We start from the raw sequence: 24716 nt of genomic DNA, 5'->3' as shown, positions 1-24716 counted from the left end.
GCTAGTCTTTTTCTGAGTACATTTTCCCTGTTTTAGTGAGGTGCAGATTCCTAGGCTATGGTCTGCATTATCTACAAGAAGGGCTTATGGCAAAGGATTGCATCCATCTCTTTGAATTGATAGCACCCCATGGGGCAGTTAAATGCGGTCTTCCATTCGTCCCCTTCCTTAATTCTCACGCGATAGTAAGCTTTCCTTAGGTCTAGTTTAGAAAAAAACTTCCCTTTCGAGAGGTGTGACAGTATGTCTTTCATGAGGGGCAGAGGGTATAGGTTGCTTTCACTGATTGTATTCAGGGCCCTATAATCCACGCATAAGCGTAAAGAGCCATCCTTCTTCTCTCTAAAGAGACGGGGCAGCCACTTTAGGCTTGACTGGCTCAATGAAACCCCTCTCTAGGTTTTTTTAATGAATCTTTCCATTTCCTCCTCCTCCTTTGGACTCATGGAGTATAATCTGGGCTTCAGGAGTTTTGCCCCAGGCTTGAATTCAATGGCACAATCTGTGGGTCGGTGGGGGGGGGAGCTCATCCACCCTCTCCTCACTGAAAACTTCAGCAAGGTCTCTGTATTCCTCTGGTATTTCTGTTAGTCTTTTTCCTCTCCCATGGATGCTTTTTCTATTCTTGATTCTAGTAGCCCCCCTTGGGATTTTAAGTCCATAGGGTCCCCCTTCGGGAATTTGATTTCTGTCATCCTCCAATTCACCCAGGGGTTCCATTTTTTTAACCATTCCATCCCTAGGATCATTGGGCATTCCATGCCTGGGGTCACCACAAACGTTATGTCCTCCTCATGTTTGCCCAGGGAGAGGTGTATTGGTAAAGTGGCTAGGGTAGCTTGCACACCCCTGCTATGGATCCATCTAACTGGCCAAATGAGATTGGTTGTTCCAGTCTCCTCAACGGAATGCCCAGATTCCCCACTAGTGTTGGGCTAATGAGGCAGCGGGTGCAGCCAGAGTCTATTAAGGCTTTCACCTTCACAGCTTCGGGCATGGGGGGAATTAATATAGTCATTGTCTTGAGGATGGGTGCCATGCGTCCGCTTACCAGGAGTTCGCCTTCCGAGCTGTCATCTGAGGCGTCCACCAGCCCTGCGGTGTAGGCTGGAGTTCTTTCCCCCTGATGAGCAGAGGTGGGGGATTCCACAATTTCCATCATTCTCATGGCAGTTTCTTTTGGCTTAGCTGAAGACTTTCCGGATTTGCTGATCGGGGATCTGTCTGGGTTGTGCTGGGGGGCTTTGGAGCGGCATTCTACAGCTCTATGCCCTTCTCTTCCACACTTGAAACACCCCATTTGCTTCTTGGCTGTAGCCAATGGTTTCACTGGTTTGTGTGTCAACTCAGGCGGGGAGCAGCTCCATTGTTTTCCTCGGCGGTGTCTCTTCAATATGTCGATCTCTGCTTCCTCTGCCAAGACGTACCATTCCTCAAGTTGGTGTGGGTCCCCTCGGGGCAGGCAAGCATCATATAGGTCATAATTTAGTTGTCTTTGAAATGGCTAAGGAGGATGTCTTCTTGCCAGTTCAGTTTGCTGGCAATGGCCCGGAATTCTTGCCTATATTCAGCCACCGGGCGTTTGCCTTGTCTCATCGTTTTTATCCTTTCGCGGGCTTTGCGATCAGCCAGGGGGGTCTTCAAATCACCTTCTCAGAGAAGACATGAAACGGTTGAAGTCGTTGAGCTCTGGGGCATTGGAGTCGTGCAAGTTCACCACCCAATCTGCAGCCGGTCCGTCCAGGGTAGATTGCACAATCTGGATCAAGCTTTGTCGCTGGGGATATCCTGCCCATATTCCTCCATATAGATGAGGACTTGGGTTAGGAAAAACCCCAAGTGTGTTGGCTCCCCTTTGAATTTCACCTCCAACAGCGGACGTCTTGGTATGGATCGGTGCCTCCGTTGTTGGTGGTAATGTCTTCTGTCCAGATAGCCATCTGTGGTTCGGCAGGGGGTGGGGACTACTGGATCAGCAGATATCCCCGGGGCTGCAGGTTCCACTTCCCCCTCGGTGTCTCTCCCTTTGCGGCTCCAGGAGCTGGAGCGGCCGTAGGGCTCAGGATTCTCCTCTCCTAGGGAGCTGAGAGTTCTCTTCATCAGGTCAATAGCTTTCTCTAGGATCCAGTCCGAATACAGTACCCAGCTTTCTCCCTCTTCACTTGCATGCAGGGATTTCTCCATCTCCTGCTTCCATTCTGGTTGCTTGGCCCCCCGTCTCAGGGTCACCTTTCTTGATTTCTTTTCCCACTCGCCTTTCTTTCCAATGCCCATTGACCAGTAAGGCTTGTGGTCCCGTGTCTCCACCACTTCTTCTCGTGAGGAATCTGACCTCTCGGATCCCGACATCTGGCAAGGTTCCAGTTGGGGCAGCGGCTCTCTTTCTGGGGAGTTTTTCCCCTTTCTTGCTCCATTGTCTGACATGGTAATTTTTTGCAAAAATCCCCCAGCAAGGGTCTCCCTTCCAAGTGGATTAATTTTGCAAGTCCTGTCTAATGTAAGGACCCACCCCACTTTGCATCTTAAGAAGACAGAACTCTTGGAATAGTTCTTTCAACAGGCATCCTTTATTAAGAGAAAATGTTTGCAGGCGTTCTAGACAGGACTTGGGGTCCAAGCTCTCCCATTCAAGGTTTTAAGGGGTTTCCCAGTAGCCCCACCCAATCACCCCCTTCTTCCAGCGACAGTCTCAGGCATTACACTCCCACCCCCTTTTCCTTACTGCCGGCTGGAGGGAGACTTCAGAGAGGAGTACATGAAAGGTAATAACCCCATTGTTATGGTTAGTCCTTTTGGTGATATCCACATCCACTCTCTTTGAAGTGTACTAAAGGAAGTGAAGGCCATAAAGCCCTTTTGTTCACCCCCTTCCCTTCATCGTATGACAGAATCCAGAGAAGGCAGAAATGGGGTTTTCTATAGTTGATAACTAGAGATGAAATATAATTGGATTCTGACAGATTGGCTGCACCTCACAAGAATTGAGAAGAATACATTTGGAAAATGACTGGCTCAGTTATTTGAAGAGCTTTAAACTAAAATTGAGGGGGAGGTAGGTGGCCAGTTGTTTGAATACTTAGGATCTAATCCCAAGCATAAATCCCAGGACAATGAAACAAACAATGAGGTAGGGAGTGATGGGAAGGAAGAAAAGCTAAAGTAAGAGGAACAAACAGGGTGAACTTAAAGAACTAGTACATGTGGGCAGGCATGATATAGTTGCCATTATTGAAACTTGGTGGGATGAAACTCATAACTGGAATCTATGGATGGAAGCATATAAACTGTTCAAAAGAAAGAGACCTAACAAAAGAGGTGGTAGAGTTTTATTATATGTAAGAGTTCACTATACAAAAATGTATACAACCAAGGATGAAAGTCTACTAGAATGCATATGGATTAATATAAAAGGAAAAAAGAATGATACTATCATAGATGTACTGTATGCTAAAGGCCACCAACCAAGCAGATGCTGATCAGTTAACTAATGTATGTAGGAAGCAAACCACCGTAGTAATGAGGGACTGATATCAATTGGGAGACAAATGCTTCAAGTAGAAATCAAACAGGTTTCTGGTAAGTCTACCTGACAATGTTGTCATTTAAAAGATAGAGGAGGTAACTAGAGAGTCAACTATACTAGACTTAATTCTTACTAACAGAGAAGAAATGATAGAGAGGGTTGAAGTTTCAGGAAATTTGGGGGAGAATGACCATATTATTTTGGAATTCAATATAATGTAGACACAAGCAATAGAACAAAATCAAACTGGTGTCTTAGACTTTAAAAGAGCTGATTCTAACGAACCTAGAGAGAGAGCTTGGGAAGGGTTCCATGGGTGAAAATCTTAAAGGGAAAAACAACTCAGGAAGCTTAGGACACTCTGAAAAAAAATTGATTATAAAAGCCCAATCCAGCACAATACCACAGAAAAAGAAAAGTAAGTAATCCAAGAAGAAACCAGCAAGTTTGAACAAAAAAAATCTCTGATAATCTAAAAGACAAAAAGGACAAATATAAAAAATGGGAAAAGGGACATATAACTAAGGCAGAATATCAGTAGAGAGCCCAAATATGCAAAGATGAAGTCAAGAAAGCTAAGGCTCAGAATGAAATATGAATTGCAAAAAATGTCAAATATAATAGTTAAAACTTTGAGGATGAAGGTTCATTCTCCGAGCTTGTGGGTTGGTTTCCAGGCTAGATAACATCTTCAACGGAATTTAGGGGATGTCAGTGTCGGTGTTCTTCTGTTTAAAAGGTCATCATATGGTCAAGGATCTTGTGATTGGTCATGTATGGATGTGTCAAGTGGGGGGGTTCTTGTGATGGGTCTTGTGATGAGGTTACATCTAAAAAAATCAAGGAAATAATAAGTACGCTAATGGGAGAATATGACAAAGAAATGGTAGGATGCAAGGAGAATGCAGAGCTGCTTAATTCATTTTTTGCATCTGTCTTTACACAAAAAACAAATGGGCTAGAGATACTAATTAAATAGGTAAGGAAATGGTACGAGAACACCTGTCCATTCTAGACAAGTTCAAATAACTAAGACCTGATTGGTTACATCCCAGAGTTTTAAAAGAGCTGACAGAGGTGACTTCAGAACCACTGAACCATTCAAAGATCCTGGAGCACTGGTGAACTACCAGAGGACTGGAAAAGCACTGATGTGGTTCCCATCTTCAAAAGGGGGGGGGAATAGATCCAGGAACTACAGATCAATCAGTCTGACATCATTACCTGTAAAGATCCTGGAAAATATAACACTGTAACCTAATTTTTGTTCCTGGCTTTTCAGTGTTATATTTCAAATGCTTATGTCTAAAGCTATGCAAAAAGGGCTATATACATCACAAATTTTGATTTGAGACTACAACCTACAAAAGTTTCATATTTATAGACAAAACAGAATTTTTATCTTTATGAGCAATTAAAGAATAATATATGGGAAATAAACAGACAGTCAAAACCACTCAAAAAGATTCAGAAACAGTAGATTTTCTAGATTTGTGGCTATACCACAAATTGCTTTCTTGAAGAAGCCCCCAAATACAGTCTCCCATCATGTTTTCATTATACTTTTCTTGGTAATGATGTTCAAAATCCAATATATCCTAGAGAAAGTGCTCGCCTTGCCCCTCTGAGTAAGCACCCATGTTCTCCTTGAATTTATGAAGATGACCCTCAAAGGGTCATTCTGCATCCCATTTGAGGGACATTCTGCATCCCATTCTGAACCAATTGCTCATAGTTTTCAGCCTTATGATTGCCCAGAAAGTTATGACTACTACATTGAAACTGTTCCAAGCTACTTTTTCTATCCTGTTCAACTTCTTGGCAAATTTATCACACACCATAAATTTCTTTATCTATGGTCTGGTAAAGATACCAGCTTTAATCTTTGCCTCCAACAGCTGTGGAAATAGATCTTGGAGGAGCTTGAAAGGTGCCAACTCCTACTGTAGAACCGTGACAAATTATTTGATTAGTCCTAACTTGATGTGCAGTAGTGGCCTCAACATCTTCCAAGGTCTACCAGTGGCTCCCACTTTATGTTGTTCTTTCCTATGGAGAACTCAGTCTGCTGTGGTTAGTCCTTTCTGTTATAATGCACCTTAGTGTCCTGACTGTCCCAGAGGCAAAGAAAACAAGGAAACTTTGTAAAACCACCTTGGAGACTCATGAGGAATTACACCATTTTGAAGTCTCCAATAATCTCCCAGCCATACTCATCATACCTCAAGGCACTCAGCAACATCTTGAAACTGGTGTAGTCCTCTTTGAGATACACAGAATGAGCCATGGGGAGAGATGAGTACTTGTTTCTATTATGAAACAGCATAGCTTTGACGATCCTGGATTCTATGAAAAGGCGCCATTCACTTGGGCTACAATGATTCCTATAGCCTCAAATAGACCAGCCACATTGTTGCAGAAGCACAGCCCATCTTGCCAACTGAAGAAGTTGGAAAAACATTGGTGATGCTTTCTCTGATCTGTGACTTGTACCCTGTCATCCAACAACTTCCACTCCTTGAGACTAGATATCAGAAGCTCAATATAGGACTTGGTCTGATCAAATAATTGAGGTCTTTCTGATTGGGGGAAGTATGGCTTTCTCTCCTCAGCCACATCTGTGAAATTGTATTCTGTATCTACAATATCTTCTTTGCTATCTGATTTGCTTCTCTCTCCTGAAGATGGGTTGATCTCTCTCTGAAGGGATGGGAATGGGGAGCTCAGGGCAATGTGGAACTGAGGTGATAAATGAAGGAATGTCTGGATATATGATAGGGGGTGCACTCTTGCACAATTGGAAGGGTCCATCTTGTAGAAGTAGCAGTTACGTGAGTGATAAGTTGGTTCCCACCAAATTCTTGGAATAACAAACTTATGGTTCTCTTTTTTCCCTCTGTATCAGCCTGTAAATAGAGCAGAATTATATAAGTTTTTTAAAATTGGTATTTTACACATTACCTAATATTGTGCAAGGTATTATCATAGGGCATAAAATGTGTATCATAGTCTGTTTTTTCCTAGAACATTGAAAATAGTGAAACTTTTCTTGCAACTCTTTTAAATGGTAATCACTGAAATTCCATCAAGGGTGCAGCAATTGTTCACCGTACCTTCAAGATTTTTGTTGCAATGTTCACATGTGAAATGAGGTGCTCAGTGCTTGTCTTGATGCCCGAGAGGCAAGTCAAAGTATGTTTTATAGGCCTCACACATCTTAACAGACGTTTTCACAGAGTACTTTTTCACTTTTATTTTGATAAATTGTCCACACACATAGCAAAATACATTGGCTGGCTGCAAGCTACCTCTTGATGCCATCTAAATCAAATATTGCTATTCATTATTCTCTTACTCAGCAATTAGATAAGCTAAAATGTTAATTTAAGACACCTGTACTTCTATATTTCTATGGATAATATTGGATAGTCCCAGAAAGTGCTAAAAGTTCTAGAAGATTCCAGGAAGTTCTAGAAAATTCTAGCCAATTCTAGAAAATTCTGGACAGTTCTCACAGTTCTTTTTTTAAACTCTTGCATTAGATTTTGAAGACCACAATCAACTTTTAATTGATGAGAATGCTTCTATGAAGAAACATCTCCAAAATTTTAACAAGATGCGAGAAATAACAAACATGTTACAGGAAAGCCATAGGTAAGGTAGCTGATACTAAATCCCACATTTTGCTCTTACATGCTAATATTTAACAGTGTTTTTGCATCCCAGAAATCTCATCACATTCTTCAGCTCCATCCACCCAAAATTATTTATTTACTTACTTACTTTATTCAACTTAGCTGTCACTCATTTCCAATTGACTTTGACCAGTTCATAACCTAAAAGCAAAGCAACACAATGCAGTCAGAAGGATAAAACATACAATATAACAATAAAGAAAATGACAAATCCACTCTTCCTATTCTTACCTGCTCCTATTCCATTCAGTCAGGAATACTTCTATATTCATACACAATTTTTCACTAGTTTGTTCTAGTACTTAAAGTGGTGGACTACAACAGAAAAACCTACCACTCAAACTCACTTAGCTTAGGAAGAAGGCAATGGAAGAAGGCCACTTCCAAAAATGTTGAGAAAACTGCATAGATTTGTCCTTGTACTTGACAAGAATTTGATTGATTCAAAGACATAGAAAACACACACAAAAATATACCTTTCCATAAACTACCACAGGCTGATAAAAAACAAATGAGAATATGTATGTATGTTTGTGTTTGAAGAAAACATACTGTTGTGCAGTGACTTTGCAATCACAGTCTGGAAGAGCAGAGTCTAGCTCAAAGGAGGCAATGGAAATCCATTGTTGTAATAACTATGGGTATTATTCTGTGATGCCAGTCAGTTTGTGACAGTGCTCGCCTTCAAAGCTGATGGAGTTTCATAACATAAGAATCACCAGCAGATTCTGACAGCATCCACCACTTATAGTGACCTTTACTAAATGTCACAGTAGGATATCACAGCTTCTTTGTAAGCTGGCATGGACAATCTCAAGGTCTCTTCCCAATCTTCAATATACTATAGAACAGTGATGGTGAACCTTTTAGAGACTGAGTGCCCAAACTGCAACCCAAAATCCACTTATGTATTGTTGGGTGCTGGGTGGGCGTGTCCTATTGGGTAGGTGTGGCTTCGGTGGCAACAGCAGACTGGGTGGGGCTAAAAAGTTCAATTAATCAATTCCAACTTTGCAAGATCTTTTTTTTCCCATGAGAAGTTGAAATAGACTGATAGATTGAAACTTTTTTTTGTACACAGCGGCGGAGGCCTAAAGCAAAAAGGTTTTATAAAACCCGCTGAAGGCCTAGGGCTGGGGCGATGGCACACATGCCCACAGATAGGCTCTGAGTGCCACCTCTGGTTCGCCACCACTGCTATAGAACAATTGGCAAGGCCTATGGTGGTCAGCCATTCTGATGACATATTGTAAGGACCCACCCCACTTTGCATCTTAAGAAGACAGAACTCTTGGAATAATTCTTCCAACAGGAATCCTTTATTAAGAGAAAATGGTTGCAGGCATGCTAGACAGGACTTGGGGTTCAAGCTCTCCCATTCAAGGTTTTAAGGGGTTCCCCAGTAGTCCCACCCAATCAACCCCCCTTCCAGTGATAGTTTCAAGTATCACAATTCCACCCCCTTTCTTCTTTCTTCCGTCTGGATGGAGACTTCAGGTAACTACATGAAAGGCAAATACCCTGCTTTGTTATGATAAGGTCCTCTAGTGCTAACGCTTTGATGTTACAATAAACACACATTCAGCATTCAGCTCTTTGAAGTGTACTGAAGGAAGTGAGGGCCATAAAGCCCCTTTGTTCTCCCCCTTCTCTCCCTCTGATGGCAGAATCCAGAGAAGGCAGAATTGGGAGTTTCTATATTTGATAATTAAAGATGAAATATAATTGGATTCTGACATCCGGCCCCTCTTAACAATAAGAGAGATCCACCTGCAAGAAAACAAAACAGGTATAAAAGTTAGTTAGGCTTGTTGGGATACTCTGTGTGAAACTTCTTCAATAGTTTCGGGGCTCTGACATGACGTTTATGGACCCACTCGTTTTGTGAGGCAGGGAGGTGTTTCCAGGCAACTAGGTACTGAGTTGCTCCATGATATCTCCTAGAGTCAAGGACTTCCTTTATTTCGAAGTGTTGTTCACCCTCCACCATGATTGGAGGTGGTGGGGGGGGGGATTTTTGGCCGTAGAGGTGACTGATGCTCTCTTTTCAGCAAGCTGCAATGAAAAATTGGGTGTATTTGCCTGAGATTTTTGGGTAATTCTAATTCTACTGTTACTGGATTTATGATTCTTTTAATTGGAAAAGGTCCTATATATTTTGGTCCAAGTTTTTTACAGGGCTGTAGGGACTTTAGGTATTTTGTAGATAAGTACACCATTTCTCCTATAATGAATGGTGTAGGCTCAACCCTTTTTTTATCGGCTTGTGCTTTGTATGCCCGCCTAGCTTCATCTAGTGATTTTCTGACTATTGGCCAGGTGTTTTGTAGGTTTTCCATCCATTCTTTCAGTGAAGGGATCGTTGGTTCTTTTGGGGTTAACTCTGGCATAGGGTTGAAACTTTGACCGTTGGCTATTTGAAAAGGAGTGTAGCCTGTGCTGGAGTGGACTGCATTATTGTAGGCAACTTCTGCAAAAGGAAGTAAGTCCGTCCAATCACTCTGTTGGAAATTTAAAAAACATCTCAAATATTGCTCAAGTACCGACTGGCACCGTTCCGCTTGTCCATCCCCTTGAGGGTGGTGGCTAGATGTCAATCCCTGAGTGGTCCCTAAGAGGGATAAAAATTCCTTCCAAAATGCAGACGTAAATTGCACTCCCCTATCAGAGATGATGCGTTGGGGTGCCCCGTGCAATCTGTAAATGTGCTGGATGAAAAGTTTTGCTAAGGCCTTTGCAGTGGGAATTTTTTGGCAAGGGATAAAGTGCACCTGTTTGGAAAATAGGTCCGTGACTGTCCAGATAACAGTATTCCCATTGCTTTCAGGCAATTCCACTATAAAATCCATGGCTATTTCCCTCCAGGGGGCTGAGGGACTTGCCACTGGTTGTAACAGCCCTGGCGATTTCCCTTGCAACCTCTTTGCTGATGCACAGGTTGGGCAGCTGGCAACATAACTTTCTATGTCCTTTTTTATTGATGGCCACCAAAATTGCCGTTTAATTAAGTGTAAAGTTTTTACAAATCCAAAATGCCCTGCTGATTTTGTGTCATGGCAAAGGTGCATGAAAGTTAGTCTTTGAGTTGTTGGTATATATAACTTTTCCCCTACCCAAGGCAATCCGTCTCTCATTGTGCACACATGTTTGTTTTTCTGGAACCATTCATCTGTTTCCAAACTTTTTCTGAATTCAATCCCAGTTTGGCTGTCCAGTTGTGGTTTTATTTTGGCTTGGGTTCTTGTGGTTACTGGTGCTGCCAGTTGTGACTCTGCCATTATTGGTCTAGAGTCTGTGGTTCCTGCGCTGTTATATTGGGACATGCGAGATTGGTGAAAATGCTGGGACCAGCGGGCTTGTTTGGGATTGAGTTTCCTGGAAGGTTTCAGGGCTTCTAAATTTTTGTGATCAGTCCACACCTGGAAGGGGATTTTGTTGCCTTCCAGGAACTGTCGCCACGTGAGTAATGCCCAACGTATCCCATAAGCCTCCTTCTCCCATACGGGCCAGCGCTGTTCTGTTTCCGTGAGTTTCTTGGATGTATATGCACAGGGTTGCAATACTGCATCATCATTTTCTTGTAATAGCACAGCCCCCACTGCCACATCACTTGCATCTGCCTGTATTACGAAGGGCTTGTCCATGTCTGGGTGCCTTAGTACTGGTTCGGCAGAAAAAAGTCTCTTTAGTCTCTCAAACGCTGCTTGGCACTCCATTGTCCATGTTAGTGGCTGGCTAGGTTTTACTGAGGATGTTCCCTTCGTTTTTAGTAAGTTAGTGAGGGGCAAGGCTATCTGTGCAAATGAGGGGATGAATTGGCGGTAAAAATTTGCAAAGCCCAGGAAACTTTGTAGTTGCTTTCTTGTGCGGGGTGGTGCCCAATTTAGTACTGCTTTGACCTTCTCCGGGTCCATTTCAATGCCCTGTGGGGATATGCGATAGCCTAGGTAGTCTATCCTTTCCTGGTGGAATTCGCATTTTGAGAGTTTGGCATATAGGTGAGCGGCTCGCAGCTTCTTTAAAACCGCTCTGACAAGTTTGACGTGTTCTTCTTTTGTTTCAGTAAAGATAAGAATGTCGTCCAAGTAAACAAGGACCCCCTTAAACAGGTGCTCCCTTAGAACGTCATTGATTAATTGCATAAAGACTGCAGGGCCCCCTTGTAATCCAAATGGCAAGACTTTGAATTGATAGCACCCCATGGGGCAGTTAAATGCAGTCTTCCATTCGTCCCCTTCCTTGATTCTCACGCGATAGTAAGCTTCCCTTAGGTCTAGTTTAGAAAAAATTTTCCCTTTCGATAGGTGTGACAGCATGTCTTTCATGAGGGGCAGCGGGTATAGGTTGCTTTCACTGATTGTATTCAGGGCCCTATAATCCACGCATAAACGTAAAGAGCCATCCTTCTTCTCTCTAAAAAGGACCGGGGCAGCCACTTTAGGCTTGGCTGGCTCAATGAAACCTCTCTCCAGATTTTTTTTTATAAATCTTTCCATTTCCTCCTTCTCCTTTGGGCTCATGGAGTATAATCTGGGCTTCGGGAGTTTTGCCCCAGGCTTGAATTCAATGGTACAGTCTGTGGGTCGGTGGGGGGGAAGCTCATTCGCCCTCTCCTCACTGAAGACTTCAGCAAGGTCCCTATATTCCTCTGGTATTTCTGTTAATCTTTTTTCCTCTCCTATGGATGCTTTTTCTATTCTTGATTCTGGTAGCCTCCCTTGGGGTTTTAAGTCCATAGGGTCCCCCTTCGGGAATTTGATTTCTGTCGTCCTCCAATTTACCCAGGGGTTCCATTTTTTCAACCATTCCATCCCTAGAATCATTGGGCATTCCATACCTGGGGTCACCACAAACGTTAAGTCCTCTTCATGGTTGCCCAGGGAGAGGTGTATTGGCAGAGTGGCTAGGGTAGCTGGCACCCCCCCTGCTATGGATCCATCTAGCTGGCCAAATGAGATTGGTTGTTCCAGTCTCCTGGATGGGATGCCCAGATTCCCCACTAGTGTTGGGCTAATGAGGCAGCGGGTGCAGCCAGAGTCTATTAAGGCTTTCACCTTCACAGCTTCGGGCATGGGGGGGATTAATATAGTCACTGTTTTGAAGATGGGTGTGATGCATCCACTTACCAGGGGTTCGCCCTCCGAGCTGTCATCTGAGGCATCCACCGTCCCTGTGGTGTAGGCTGGAGTTCTTTCCCCTTGGTGAGCAGAGGTGGGGGTTTCTGCAATTTCCATCATTCTCATGGCTGTTTCTTTTGGCTTAGCTGAATACTCTCTGGGTTTGTTGATTGGGGATCTGTCTGGGTTGTGCTGGGGGGCCTTTGAGCGGCATTCTACAGCTCGATGCCCTTCTCTTCCGCACTTGAAACACCCCATTTGCTTCTTGGCTGTATCCGATGATTTCACCGGTTGGTGTGTCAGCTCAGGCGGGGGGCGGCTCCATTGTTTTCTTCGGCGGTGCCTCTTCAATATGTCGATCTCTGCTTCCTCTGCCAAGACGTACCATTCCTCAAGTCGATGTGGGTCCCCTCGGGGCAGGCAAGCATCATATAGATCATAGTTTAGTCCGTCTTTGAAATGGCCAAGGAGGATGTCTTCTGGCCAATTCAGTTTGCTGGCAATGGCCCGGAATTCTTGTGTATACTCGGCCACTGGGCGTTTGCCTTGCCTCATCGTTGTTATTCTTTCATGGGCTTTGCGATCAGCCAGGGGGTCTTCAAATCGTCTTCTCAAAGAGGACATGAAACGGTTGAAGTTACTGAGTTCTGGGGCATTGGAGTCATGCAAGTTCACTACCCAATCCGCAGCTGGTCCATCCAGGGCAGATTGCACGATCCGGATGCGGGCTTTGTCGCTGGGAATGTCCTGCCCATATTCCTCCATGTAGCTGAGTACTTGGGTTAGGAAAAACCCCAAGCGTGTTGGCTCCCCTTTGAATTTCACCTCCAACGGTGGACGTCTTGGAATGGATCGGTGCCTCCGTTGTGGGTGGTAGTGTCTTCCGTCCAGATTGCCATCTGTGGTCCGGTAGGGGGTGGGGGCTCCTGGATCAGTAGATGTCCCTGGGGTTGCAGGTTCCACGTCCCCCTCGGTGTCTCTCCCTTTGTGGCTCCAGGAACTGGGGCGGCCGTAGGGCTCAGTATTCTCCTCTCCTAGGGAGCTGAGAGTTCTCTTCATCAGGTCAATAGCTTTCTCTAGGATCCAGTCTGAGTACGGTACCCAGCTTCCTCCCTCTTCACTTGCGTGCAGGGATTTCTCCATCTCCTGCTTCCATTCTGGTTGTTTGGTCCCCCGTCTCAGGGTCACCTTTCTTGATTTCTTTCTCCACTCACTTTTCTTTCCAACGTTCATCGACCAGCGAGGCTTGTGGTCCTGTGTCTCCACCACTTCTTCTCCCGAGGAATCTGACCTCTCAGATCCCAACATCTGGCAAGGTTCCAACTAGGTCAGCGGCTCTCTTTCCATGGAGTTTTCCCCCTCTCTTTCTCCATTGTCTGACATGGTAAATTTTTTGCGAAATCCCCTGGCAAGGGTCTCCCTTCCAGGTGGATTAATTTTGCAAGTCCTGTCTAATGTAAGGACCCACCCCACTTTGCATCTTAAGAAGACAGAACTCTTGGAATAATTCTTCCAACAGGAATCCTTTATTAAGAGAAAATGGTTGCAGGCATGCTAGACAGGACTTGGGGTTCAAGCTCTCCCATTCAAGGTTTTAAGGGGTTCCCCAGTAGTCCCACCCAATCAACCCCCCTTCCAGTGATAGTTTCAAGTATCACAATTCCACCCCCTTTCTTCTTTCTTCCGTCTGGATGGAGACTTCAGGTAACTACATGAAAGGCAAATACCCTGCTTTGTTATGATAAGGTCCTCTAGTGCTAACGCTTTGATGTTACAATAAACACACATTCAGCATTCAGCTCTTTGAAGTGTACTGAAGGAAGTGAGGGCCATAAAGCCCCTTTGTTCTCCCCCTTCTCTCCCTCTGATGGCAGAATCCAGAGAAGGCAGAATTGGGAGTTTCTATATTTGATAATTAAAGATGAAATATAATTGGATTCTGACACATATCCTGCCTGCTGCATCTGCATTCAGTGCTGGTCAAATTTGAGCAGTCCATGTCTTTTGGGTTGGAAGCACAGACTTGCTAACAAAAATCAAGGATGGAGTAGAGAAAATGCATGTGAACTTTCTCCAAGTGTTTGATATAGTGTTCAGATTTCACATCCATATAGGAGAAAAGAGATACAGTTCTATAGGTTTTCAGCTTTGTGGGGATAAAGATGTTGTGTTGATGTAGTAGTCTAATACACAGTTGCCACTTGGCTTAGCTGGCCTTATTATCCTGGAGTCAATTTCTTTATCCAATGACCCATTGGCCCAAGATGAATTTTTTCTAAATATTGGAAGTTGTTTATATTTGTCAGCTAGGTATCATCAACAGTGATTTTTCGTTCTTCAAGCGTGGGCTGATAAAGTACATCAGTCTTGTTCAGGCTAATAATCTGACCAAAGAGCATAGCAGCATCTAAGAGGTTTTTCAGCATCAACTGTAGCTCACTGGTTTTCATGTACCAGCAATACACAACCATCAGCAAAAAGGGTTTCTTGAATGATTATATGGAGGTACTTTGTTCATGTGTTCATGTGGCAAAGGTCAAAGAGAGAACCATTCAATTGGTACCTAATATATATCCTTTCTCAGCACCTGGAAACCCCTTGACAACATGCAGGTAAAGAACAGATTAAACAGGACTGTGTATAGCACACAATCCTATTCATCCAATTAGAAATGGCAAATCAACTGAAGTACCACTATTGTATAGGGCTTCTCCTGTCATTTTGTTATGAATTAACTGAATCAATTTCATAAATTTCCTTGGGCATCCATAATGTCTTAGGATGGTCCAGAGAGCCTACATGTTTACCATGTCAGATACTTTTGTCAGCTCAATGAAGACAAAGAGGTTTGTTATGCTTGATACATTTTTCTTGGACTTGTCTCACAGCAAATATAATGTCTGCTGTATTGTGTTCTGGTCAAAAGCCACTTTGCACATCTAGGAATTTCCTTTCCAAGACAGTGACAAATCTGTTGAAGAGCCTGTGTGAAAAACATTCTGTGATGAACAGCAATGAGATTTTTCTATAGCAGTTTTTGATTTGCTTTCCTCATTTTTACAGAGAGCCATGAAGAGGGCATCACAAAAGTCATCTGGGAGCCAAATGACTTCCAAGGTATCTTGGAATGCCTATAAGACATTTGGGTCTAAGTGCCATTTTGTCTTGTTGCTTTATTTGAGTTCATCTGCCAGATCACTTTCTTGATGTCATCAGTAAATGGAAGCAAGTCTAGGGCAACAGAGACTGGAACTGAGAAATCTGCTGTAAGATAACAGAATCAACTGTGGATGGCCTATTGAATAGGTTAGAAAATCAACAGTTTTTCAATCCTTCCTGATCTTTCATCAGATCTGATCCATGAGATGAGAGCAAGGAGGAGCATCCTGATTTAGACAATAAACTGCCTGGGCCTGACAGATTACATCCCAGAGTTCTGAAGGAACATCTTTCAAAAATCTTGGAGCACCAGGGAAGTACCGGAGGATTGGAAAAGGGCTGATGTGGTTCCCATCTTCAAGAAAGGGAAAAAACAGACCCAGGAAATTACAGACCAATCAGTTTAACATCAATACCTGGGAAGATCCTAGAAAAGATAATCAAGAAACAGATTTGCAAACAACTAGAAGCAAACAAATTTATAACTAGTAGCCAGCAAGGGTTTGTTAAAAACAGATCATGCCAAACCAATCTTATTTGGCTTGACTTAGTGACTAAACTAATAGACTAGCAAAATACTGTGGACGTAGTATACTTAGACTTCAGTAAGGCATTTGATAAAGTAGACCACAACCCACTTGGTAAGCTAGAAAAAGGTAGAATAGATAACATCACCACCAGATGGATCTGTAGCTGGGTGGCAAACCGTACTCAATAAGTAGTCCTCAATGGCACTACATCCGTCTTAGGCCCAGTACTCTTCAATATCTTCATCAATGATTTAGATGAGAGAATTGAAGGGGCACTCATCAGATTTGCAGATGACACCAAACTGGCAGGAGTAGCCAATACCCCAGAAGACAAATTCAGGATCCAAAAAGATCTTGACAAACTTGAACAATGGACCCTATCCAACAAAATGAGTTTCAATGTGGAGAAAAGCAAAGTTTTATATTTAGGCAGGAAAAATCAAAGATAGAAGTACAGATTGGGCAAGGCCTGGCTTAAAACAGTAACTGCGAGAGGGACCTTGGAGTCCTAGTGGACGATCACTTAACCATGAGCCAGCAATGTGCAGCAGCATCCAAAAAAGCCAATACAATACTGGGTTGTATAAACAGAGGCACAGAAGGGAATAAGGTCTTTGGGCTATTAGGGAATCCATCTCTGTTCTAGAGTCATGCCTTTCCTGATTAGTCAATGTTTTTACAAATCAGTTGCCCCTGTTAAGTTCCCCCTACCCACTTTTGCCACAAATTATATAGGTGGGTAGATGAATAGGTGGATATAGATCAGGGGTGTCAAATTCAATTTCATTGAAGGCCACATCAGCATTGCGGTTGCCCTCGGGGGGGCAGAGTGGGGGTGGTCTACTGAGTGGGTGTGGCTGGAGTGGGGGTGGCCTACTGGGTAGGCATGGCCAGCTCTACATCATTTGTGTCAAGGGTGCCTGTGGGGGCCTGGGCAGGAGTGGGGCAGATCTGAGGGTCTTTGGCAGAAGGGGGTGGGACTGGGGCAAGTGCCAAGGCATGGTCCACTGGAGGAGCCTCACTGTTCCTCTTATGCCATGTGGAGGGGCTGGATGGTGGCAGGGCTGCCCAGAGCCCTGGGCAGCAGAGGTCAAATGTCCAACCCGGCCCTTGAGAACCCACGGCACCAAGCCTAGCCCCACTTCCCCAAAGGGGTGCCCAGATGCACTTACCTCCTCCTCAAGACTGCTGCTGCTGTGCTTGCTCTCCTTGGCCAGGTTGCTCATGATGGATATGAGGACAAAGTCAGAGAGAGACCCATTCCTTCTCCATGGGAGGAGACCTGGTTTTGTATCCAAAGCTTCCTTAGCAGTAGGATGGGAGACCCCAGGATAGGCCAGGAGGAGGGGGCAAGGAGATGGTGAAAGGGCAGCAGGGCAGGACTAAGGCAGGAGTTCCCTCAGACCTTCCCTCTCCTTCCTTCCTTCCTTCCTAAAAACAGAGTGGTGGGAAAATATTTGAGATGAGGGAGGGAGAAAAACAGGCAAGAAATACAGCTGGGGAAATGTCACCCTTCGTGAGGAATAAAGAAATGCATCATTGCCTGGAAGTGGCCAGCACATGGCCCTCGCCTACTTTACATATCCGGCTTGGTGGGCTCTGGAAGAGGGGATGCCATGAGCAATGTGAGAGTCAATGTTACCTGTGCAATGCTGCCCAGCCCCCCAGTCTGCCCAGTTTTAGCAGGCAGCTGGGCGCTCTCCTCACAGTGCCAAGAGGCTGAGCTGGGCAGCATGAATCCGAAGAGAAGTGGAATGCCACCCAGCCCCCAGCCTGCTCTCCTCACAGTGCCGAGAGGCTGGGCCTGGTTGTTTGAAATTCGCCAGCTTCACACCTTGCTGCCTGCTGAAACTGGGCAGGCTGGGGGCTGGGCGGCGTTGCGCTTCTCATCAGATTTGTGCCACCTGATTCAGCTTTTGGAGCCATAAGGAGAGCGCCCCACTGCCTGCTGAAACCAGGCAGGCTGGAGGCTGGGCATCATCGCCCTTCTCATTGGATTTGTGCTGCCTGGCTTAGCCTCTCGGTGCTGTGAGGAGCACCCCACTGCCTGCCAAAACTGGGCAGGCTGGGGGCTGGTGGCATTGTACAGGTAACAACTCTCACATTGTTCACGGTGCCCCCTCCCCCGGATCCCACCATGCAGGATATGTAAAGTAAGCGGGGCCATTTGCTGGCCACTTCCTTGCAAGGGTGCCTTTCTTCATTCCTCACAAATGGTGACACCTTCTCAGAGCGCGCTCAGGGGGCGGGGCCAACGCAGCATGGACTGGTCCCTCGCTGTTTCCAGATGACCTTGTGGAGCTAAAACTGAATAAGTTTCAGCATAGGTGGCCATCACAAAATTGTACATTGGCTCCCGGCCAATCTGGGCCAGGGCCAAGGCAGTGGGGGCCATTCCCTCACTGTTTCCAGGATGGCTTTGTGGGCCACATGAAACCACTTCGTGGGCCGGATCCAGCCTGCGGGCCTTGTGTTTGACATGTCTGATATAGATGAAGTTCTGGATGATATGGATGTGCAATTAGAACTTTATAGTTGTAATTTATTGAAAGTAATATGTGCAATTTAGAGGTAATGAGGGAATAGATGTTTTTTAATAAGTATCTGCATAAAATCATTGAGTTAGAGGGTATTTCAGAGGTTATCCACTCCAAACCTCTATTCACAGTAGCATTTCCTACAGTATTTTGGAATGATGGCCTTTCAATCTTTGTTTGAAAACTTCTAGGAAGCAAGATATAGGTTTCATAAGCAATCTATTCTACTGGATGGTGGGTCTTACTATTTTTCTCAATACCAAATTTGAATCTACTTCCCTCTACGTTCAACAAATTAGTGTTACTCATATTCTCCCAAGTGACAGAGAACAAGTCTACTCTTCATATTGCTGTTACCTCAGTTTCTTTTCTGCAAGATTACACTGTTCTGTTAGCTATTTCACATAGGATTTAATTTATTTGTTTTATCATCTTCATAACTCATAACCTGAATTTACCATAGTATGTCCTTTTAAATTTGCAATGCTCTGAAATGATCTATTATTCCAAGTGGAACCTGACCTAGGCAGAATAGATTGGAATAATTATTTCCAATGATTTGAACTTTATTTTCCTGTTAATTCATTTCAAAATAACACTTATCATTTAGCAATTGCATTATGCTGTTCGCTGATGTTCCATCTGATAAAATGAAATAGATGTTCTCCAGCACTGGAGATGGATAATCCACCAATGGGTTGAGACTGTATTCCTGCCCAATCAGATCAGTCAGCCAAAGTTGCCACGCCCATCCTGGACCACGAGATCCCAGTCTTGACTGATCTCGCCCACTGAACAGATGTTGCAAGCTTGGCTCTTAGGCAAGTACAGTCTCCATTGGTGGATTTTTTTTCTTTCTAGTAGCTGAGAGTTTGTAGAAGTTAATTGGAATTATTTCTTTAAATTAGGCTAATTACCAAATTCCAAATTTAGAATCTAAATCTAAAAATTTAGAAATACTCACATCCCCACTGTGGGGATATTAGGCCTTACAAGGGGGGTCATTTCTAACCCTTTCACCCCCTCCCACACTCCCATCCCTCCAAGAAAAGGGAGGCAGGAAACGGCTGCTGACTAACAATGATTAGTCTAGCCAGCTGGAAACGCATCCGTTTGTGCAAACGGAGCTTGCGGTTGCAGCTCTGCCGAGGAAACCAATCCTTAATTATTCAGTCTGCTGGTTGTGGGTCGCATCAGACCCACAGAATTACCTAGGAGAGGGGACACGCGTGCGCGTGGGGGAGGAGCACAGGATCCGCACGATCAGATACGCGGACCAGCTGATAGGCGGCGGCCGGGGAGACTCAAACCGACCGATCCACACTCACTGGCTAGAGTAAGGGTACCGGTTGGGAATCCTTCGCCACGCGGGCCGCCATTTTTGAATCCGCGTGACACATGAGCGTGGCACCAGCTTTATCGGCAGAGCCACTGCGCATGTGCGGTAGCCATTTTGCGCAAGCGCATTCCTTCTTGAACGCACGTGATCCAGGCTGAGCTAGGAAGCCTCTGTGCATGCACGGCAGCCATTTTTGCGCATGCGCAGCCGTCTTTCTTTGAGAAACTAATCTAGTGGCCTACAACAAGAGAGGCCTAACTGAAAGAGTCATTTTTCTCCCTATCTCCACAAAGGAGGTACTCCTAGGGTATAGGCCTCATAAGGGAAGGTGACTCGATACCTTTATTAACTAGGTGTTCCCCATAGGGGCCCGCCCTCAAGGACAGGTTGAGGCCTACTTCCAGGAGACATCTCAGGCATCCTTCACAACAGAGAGATCCCTCAGTATTTGATCATACTGCTAAATTTGCTAATCCTCTCCTCATCGAAAGAGACCAAATTACAGTTAAGTTCCTCTAAGCACTGGTTCAGGAAACAAGCAAACTTGATCACACAGTAACAGCTAGTGACCTTTCTCTTTCCAGGACTTGGTGTCTCTTCGCTTCCACAATTAGCTGCCACTGACTGGCTCCATCCGGGTTCCAGGTACCCCCAGTAGTGTACCTGTCCTTATCTGGATTATAATTGCTTGGGTTCCAGGCACCCCCAGTCGTGTGCCTGTCCTTATCCACAGCATACCAGGCCAGATTCCAGGCACCCCCAGTAGAGTGCCTGTCCTTATCCGTGCATAGCCATTGTTCGTACCTAGACGCAGAGGCTGTACCTGGGTTCCAGGCGCCCCCTGTAGTGCGTCTGTCCTTACCCAGTGTGTATATTCTCCTATTACCGGGGTCCCCCTACCGTGGCCCTGCACTATTGGAGAATGGGGGAAGCTATCATCCCCTCCTCAGGAGCCCTGCCATCCACGTCAGGCACACCCGGCCCGGATGGCACTGACAAAGCAGCGGCCACTAAGGCTAGGTCTACCAAAAAGTCTTCCAGGAAGGCAGACAAACAGGCAAACAGGAGACACCAAGCCCTAGAAAAGGAATTTGCTAGGGTGCAGAAAAGGGCCAGGCTGAATAGGAATCAGAATGAGGGCTTAGCTCCTGATTTACCTCTGGGGGCCTCATCGTCCCCACTGGGGGTCTGGTCAATGGGGGAATCCTCTCAGTCCCCCGCACGATGCGGGACAGGTGAGTTCTCTTCCCTCTCCCAATCCTCTTCACCATGGATGTCCCAGGGGGCTCCTGAGGCCACATTCATACCTATGACAGCGGAGCATCAACCTAACGAGACATCCCCATTACCGTCGGAGGACCACCTAGCGGTTTTGATTGTACAAGCAGTAGACCGTGCCCTCGAGGCCAGGGCCCTGGGTCCAAGCCGGGAACGTCCAGGCCCAGGACCGGCCAGCAACAGGAGACAGGGTCCCAGCAATGTCCCTCCTCTCCATCTGGGTCGTCTCTTTCCAAGGACTCTTACCTGGACCAATCCGGCACAGAGGAAGAGGTCCAAATATCCAAGGATAAGGACATTCCACCAGAGGTGCCCTCATTCAGTGGTCTCTTTAACCCTTCTCTCTTTATTCCCCTACTGCTTAAGGCTGCATCCACGGCTCATCTCGGACAGGGAACTCCATCAGAACCCGTTCTTCCTGATGCGGAGGCCGACCTGAGGTTCGTCGAACCGGTAACGACTCAACATCGCATCCCCTGCCCCGCGTTGTTCCTGAACGCGGTCAGGAAACAATGGACCTCTCCAGCTTCTCTCCCTCTCCCAGGTAACACTGACAAAAGGCTGTATAACGTAGCCAAGGAACTGGAGGAGGCGTTGGAGGTACCGATAGTGGATGAATCCTTAGGACCCCTAGTATCGTCTACTGCCATATCTGGGGACTCCTCTGAGGCTCTTAAGGCCGAGGACCGCAAATGCAAGTCCACATACCGGAGAACACACCAGGCAACCGCATGGGCTACCAGAGCCGCAACCTCCGCCTCATTCTTCAGCAGAGCCACACTCTGTTGGCTCCGGCAACTGCAGACCCGGGTGCCAGCGGAGGACGTCCACACACAGCAGGAACTCAGTAAGATGGTAGCGGCCACGGAGTACACAGCAGACGCAACACTACACAAGCGGCCAGATTCTCAGCCAGAGCAATAGCTTCCAGCATCATGGGCCGACGCATGCTTTGGTTAAAACACTGGCAAGCCGATGCAAAATCCAAATGGAAGCTGGCATCAGCCAACCAGAGAGGAAAACTATTTGGGGATGCGCTGACACCTTACCTAACAGAAAACAAGGATAAGTGCAGGGTCCTTAATCACCTCATCAAGAGGCAGGAAAGGCGCCCCAGTCACTATTCAAGGAGGCAGTCCTTTCGTGCAGGGGCTAAATTTGGCTACTCCCGGTCATCACAGCCCTTTCAGGCCGGACAGGACAGACAGGAGAGACAAACAGAGAGGCAAAATTCAAGGATCAGGCAGCAAGCGCAAGGCAAGTGGCCCTTTCGCAGGAACAGCCGCCCGTTCCGCCAATCCAGATGACTCCTCATCAACTCTTCCCATAGGGGGCAGACTCGCCCGGTTTGCCCACCAGTGGGAAGCCACCACCACGGACGCATGGGTAATAAACACCATACGTCACGGGCTATTCCTAGAATTCCTTTCCAGTCCCCCAAATCGGTTCATCTCTTGTCCATACCCCTGAAACCAAACAAAGAAAAAACTCATGAATGATGCCATTCAACATCTACTAAGTATTCGAGCCATAGAACCAGTACCGCCGGACCAGAGAGGCCAGGGGTTTTACTCAATACTCTTCATAGTTCCCAAACCATCGGGGGGAATGGAGAGCCATTCTTGATCTCAAGGGTCTGACTTTCCATCTGGCATATCGCAAATTCAAAATGCAAACGCTACGCTCCATATTGGGAAGCGTAAGAAAAGGGGACCTCTTGACTTCCATCGACCTCACGGAGGCGTATCTTCATATCCCTATCTCTCTGGCCCATCGCTGTTTTCTACGGTTCGCATACAGGGGACACCACTTCCAATACAGGGCGCTCCCATTCGGCCTGTCATCGGCCCCCAGGGTGTTCACCAAGATCCTGGCGGTCCTGGCAGCTCACCTAAGGACGATACCAGTCAGAGTCCAATGCTATCTGGACGACATACTAATTCAGTCGTCGTCCACCCGGTCCACATGGGCGGACCTCGAACCAATAATAAAACTACTCCAGGATCACGGGTTCTCGGTGAACTTCCCCAAGAGTCAGTTGGTACCCACAACAAGACTATTGTGGGGCCATCATAGACACAGTGGAGTGCCGAGTGTACCTTTCCCAAGAACACCAAAACAGCATAAGGGAATCAGTTCTCCAATTGCGCCGGCGTCAGTCCGTAACGTTGGCCAGTCTTTCCCAATTGTTGGGGAAGATGATCTCGACTATAGCAATCGTCCCATGGTCCAGACTTCACTCACGGGAGTTACAATGGTTCATGCTTCCCTTCCAGAGACAGGAACTCAGTGCGTCCCAACAAAGAGTGAGACTGCCACAATGGGTACAACGTTCCCTCGCGTGGTGGCTATCACCAGCCATGCTCAGAAGCTCTTACTTCAGAGAACCGGACAGGTTAGTACTCACGACTGACACAAGCCTGTTCAGTTGGGGAGCTCACCTCGGGACCCAGTGGACGCAGGGCCACTGGTCCACATCGGATCTCCGGCACAACATAAATTGGCTCGAATTACGAGCCATCCACCTAGCACTACGGCACTTCCACAGCTTACTGACACAGCGTCACATACTAGTCCTCACGGACAATGTGGCAGCCAAAGCCCACATAAATTGCCAAGGGGGCACTCGTTCCCGCTCCCTATGATCCGAGGCCCTCCTACTGGGAGCCTGGGCAGAACAGAACCAAGGCCGACCACATATCAGGGGAAGCAAACACTCAGGCAGACCTGCTGAGCAGGACAACAGTAGACCACTTGAAATGGTGTCTCCATCCGAGGATCTTCAAGGAAATCTGTCACCGCTTCGGTCGCCCTCAGGTAGATCTCTTTGCATCTCAGTTCAATGCCCAGTTGACACGCTTCTTGTCCCGATTCCCGTCCGCGGGAGCGGAAAAGACAGATGCGCTCTGGAGCCCATGGCCACAGGGTCTGCTATACGCTTTTCCCCCCTGCCCCTTCTCCCGGCCGTAATATGCAAACTCCTTTAGGAACGAGCCGAGATACTCCTGGTGGCCCCATATTGGCCAAGGAGGCCTTGGTTTGCCGATCTGAGAAGCCTCTCCCTCACAGATCCTTGGCGGATTCCCCCGGACAGGGTCTCACTCAGTCACGGAGTGATTCTCCACCCAGAGCCACAGTGACGACAACTAGCCGTCTGGCACTTGAACGCTCGATCCTAACGAGGGGACTCTGCTCTCAAGGGGTCATCAGGGTAATTCAGGCTTCTCGACGCTCTTCCACGAACCATATTTACAAGGCCACGTGGAAAAGTTTTCAGTCATGGTGTTCTGACCAGCACCTGATCATCAGGGAACTTACGGTTCCCAACATCTTGGACTTCTTGCTAAGCGGCTTGGAAAGGGGTCTAGCTCCAACCACATTACGCAAACAGATTGCGGCCCTCTCCACGGTCCTATCATGCAACTCTGGTGAGTCTCTTGGCCATCACCCTTTACTCTGTTCATTCCTTAAAAGGGCCGCGAACATCAGGCCACCTACTGTACACAGGTACCCTTTGTGGGATCTACCACGGGTCCTA

General features: G+C 46.2%; 1 protein-coding gene across 4 annotated transcripts in view; it reads left to right on the top strand.

Moving 5' to 3' along the window:
* The window catches only part of LOC120317578 (centrosomal protein of 72 kDa-like), a 261314-nt gene that overhangs the window by 195285 nt on the left and 41313 nt on the right, over positions 1-24716 (top strand). For 3 of the 4 annotated variants that reach the window (XM_039364264.1, XM_039364263.1, XM_039364265.1), the window contains one exon: positions 7066-7177. The exons of the other annotated variant lie outside the window; for it this stretch is intronic. In XM_039364264.1, coding sequence (XP_039220198.1) covers positions 7066-7177 — 112 coding nt within the window. The remainder of the gene's footprint in view (positions 1-7065; positions 7178-24716) is intronic. 4 annotated transcript variants of the gene reach the window in all.

The sequence above is a fragment of the Crotalus tigris genome, unplaced genomic scaffold (genome assembly GCF_016545835.1).
Source record: "Crotalus tigris isolate CLP2741 ecotype Arizona unplaced genomic scaffold, ASM1654583v1 scf7180000019700.414542, whole genome shotgun sequence".
NCBI classification, from domain to species: domain Eukaryota; kingdom Metazoa; phylum Chordata; class Lepidosauria; order Squamata; family Viperidae; genus Crotalus; species Crotalus tigris.
Note: the sequence above shows the minus strand (reverse complement) of the source record. Positions and strands in the feature narration are given on the sequence as shown.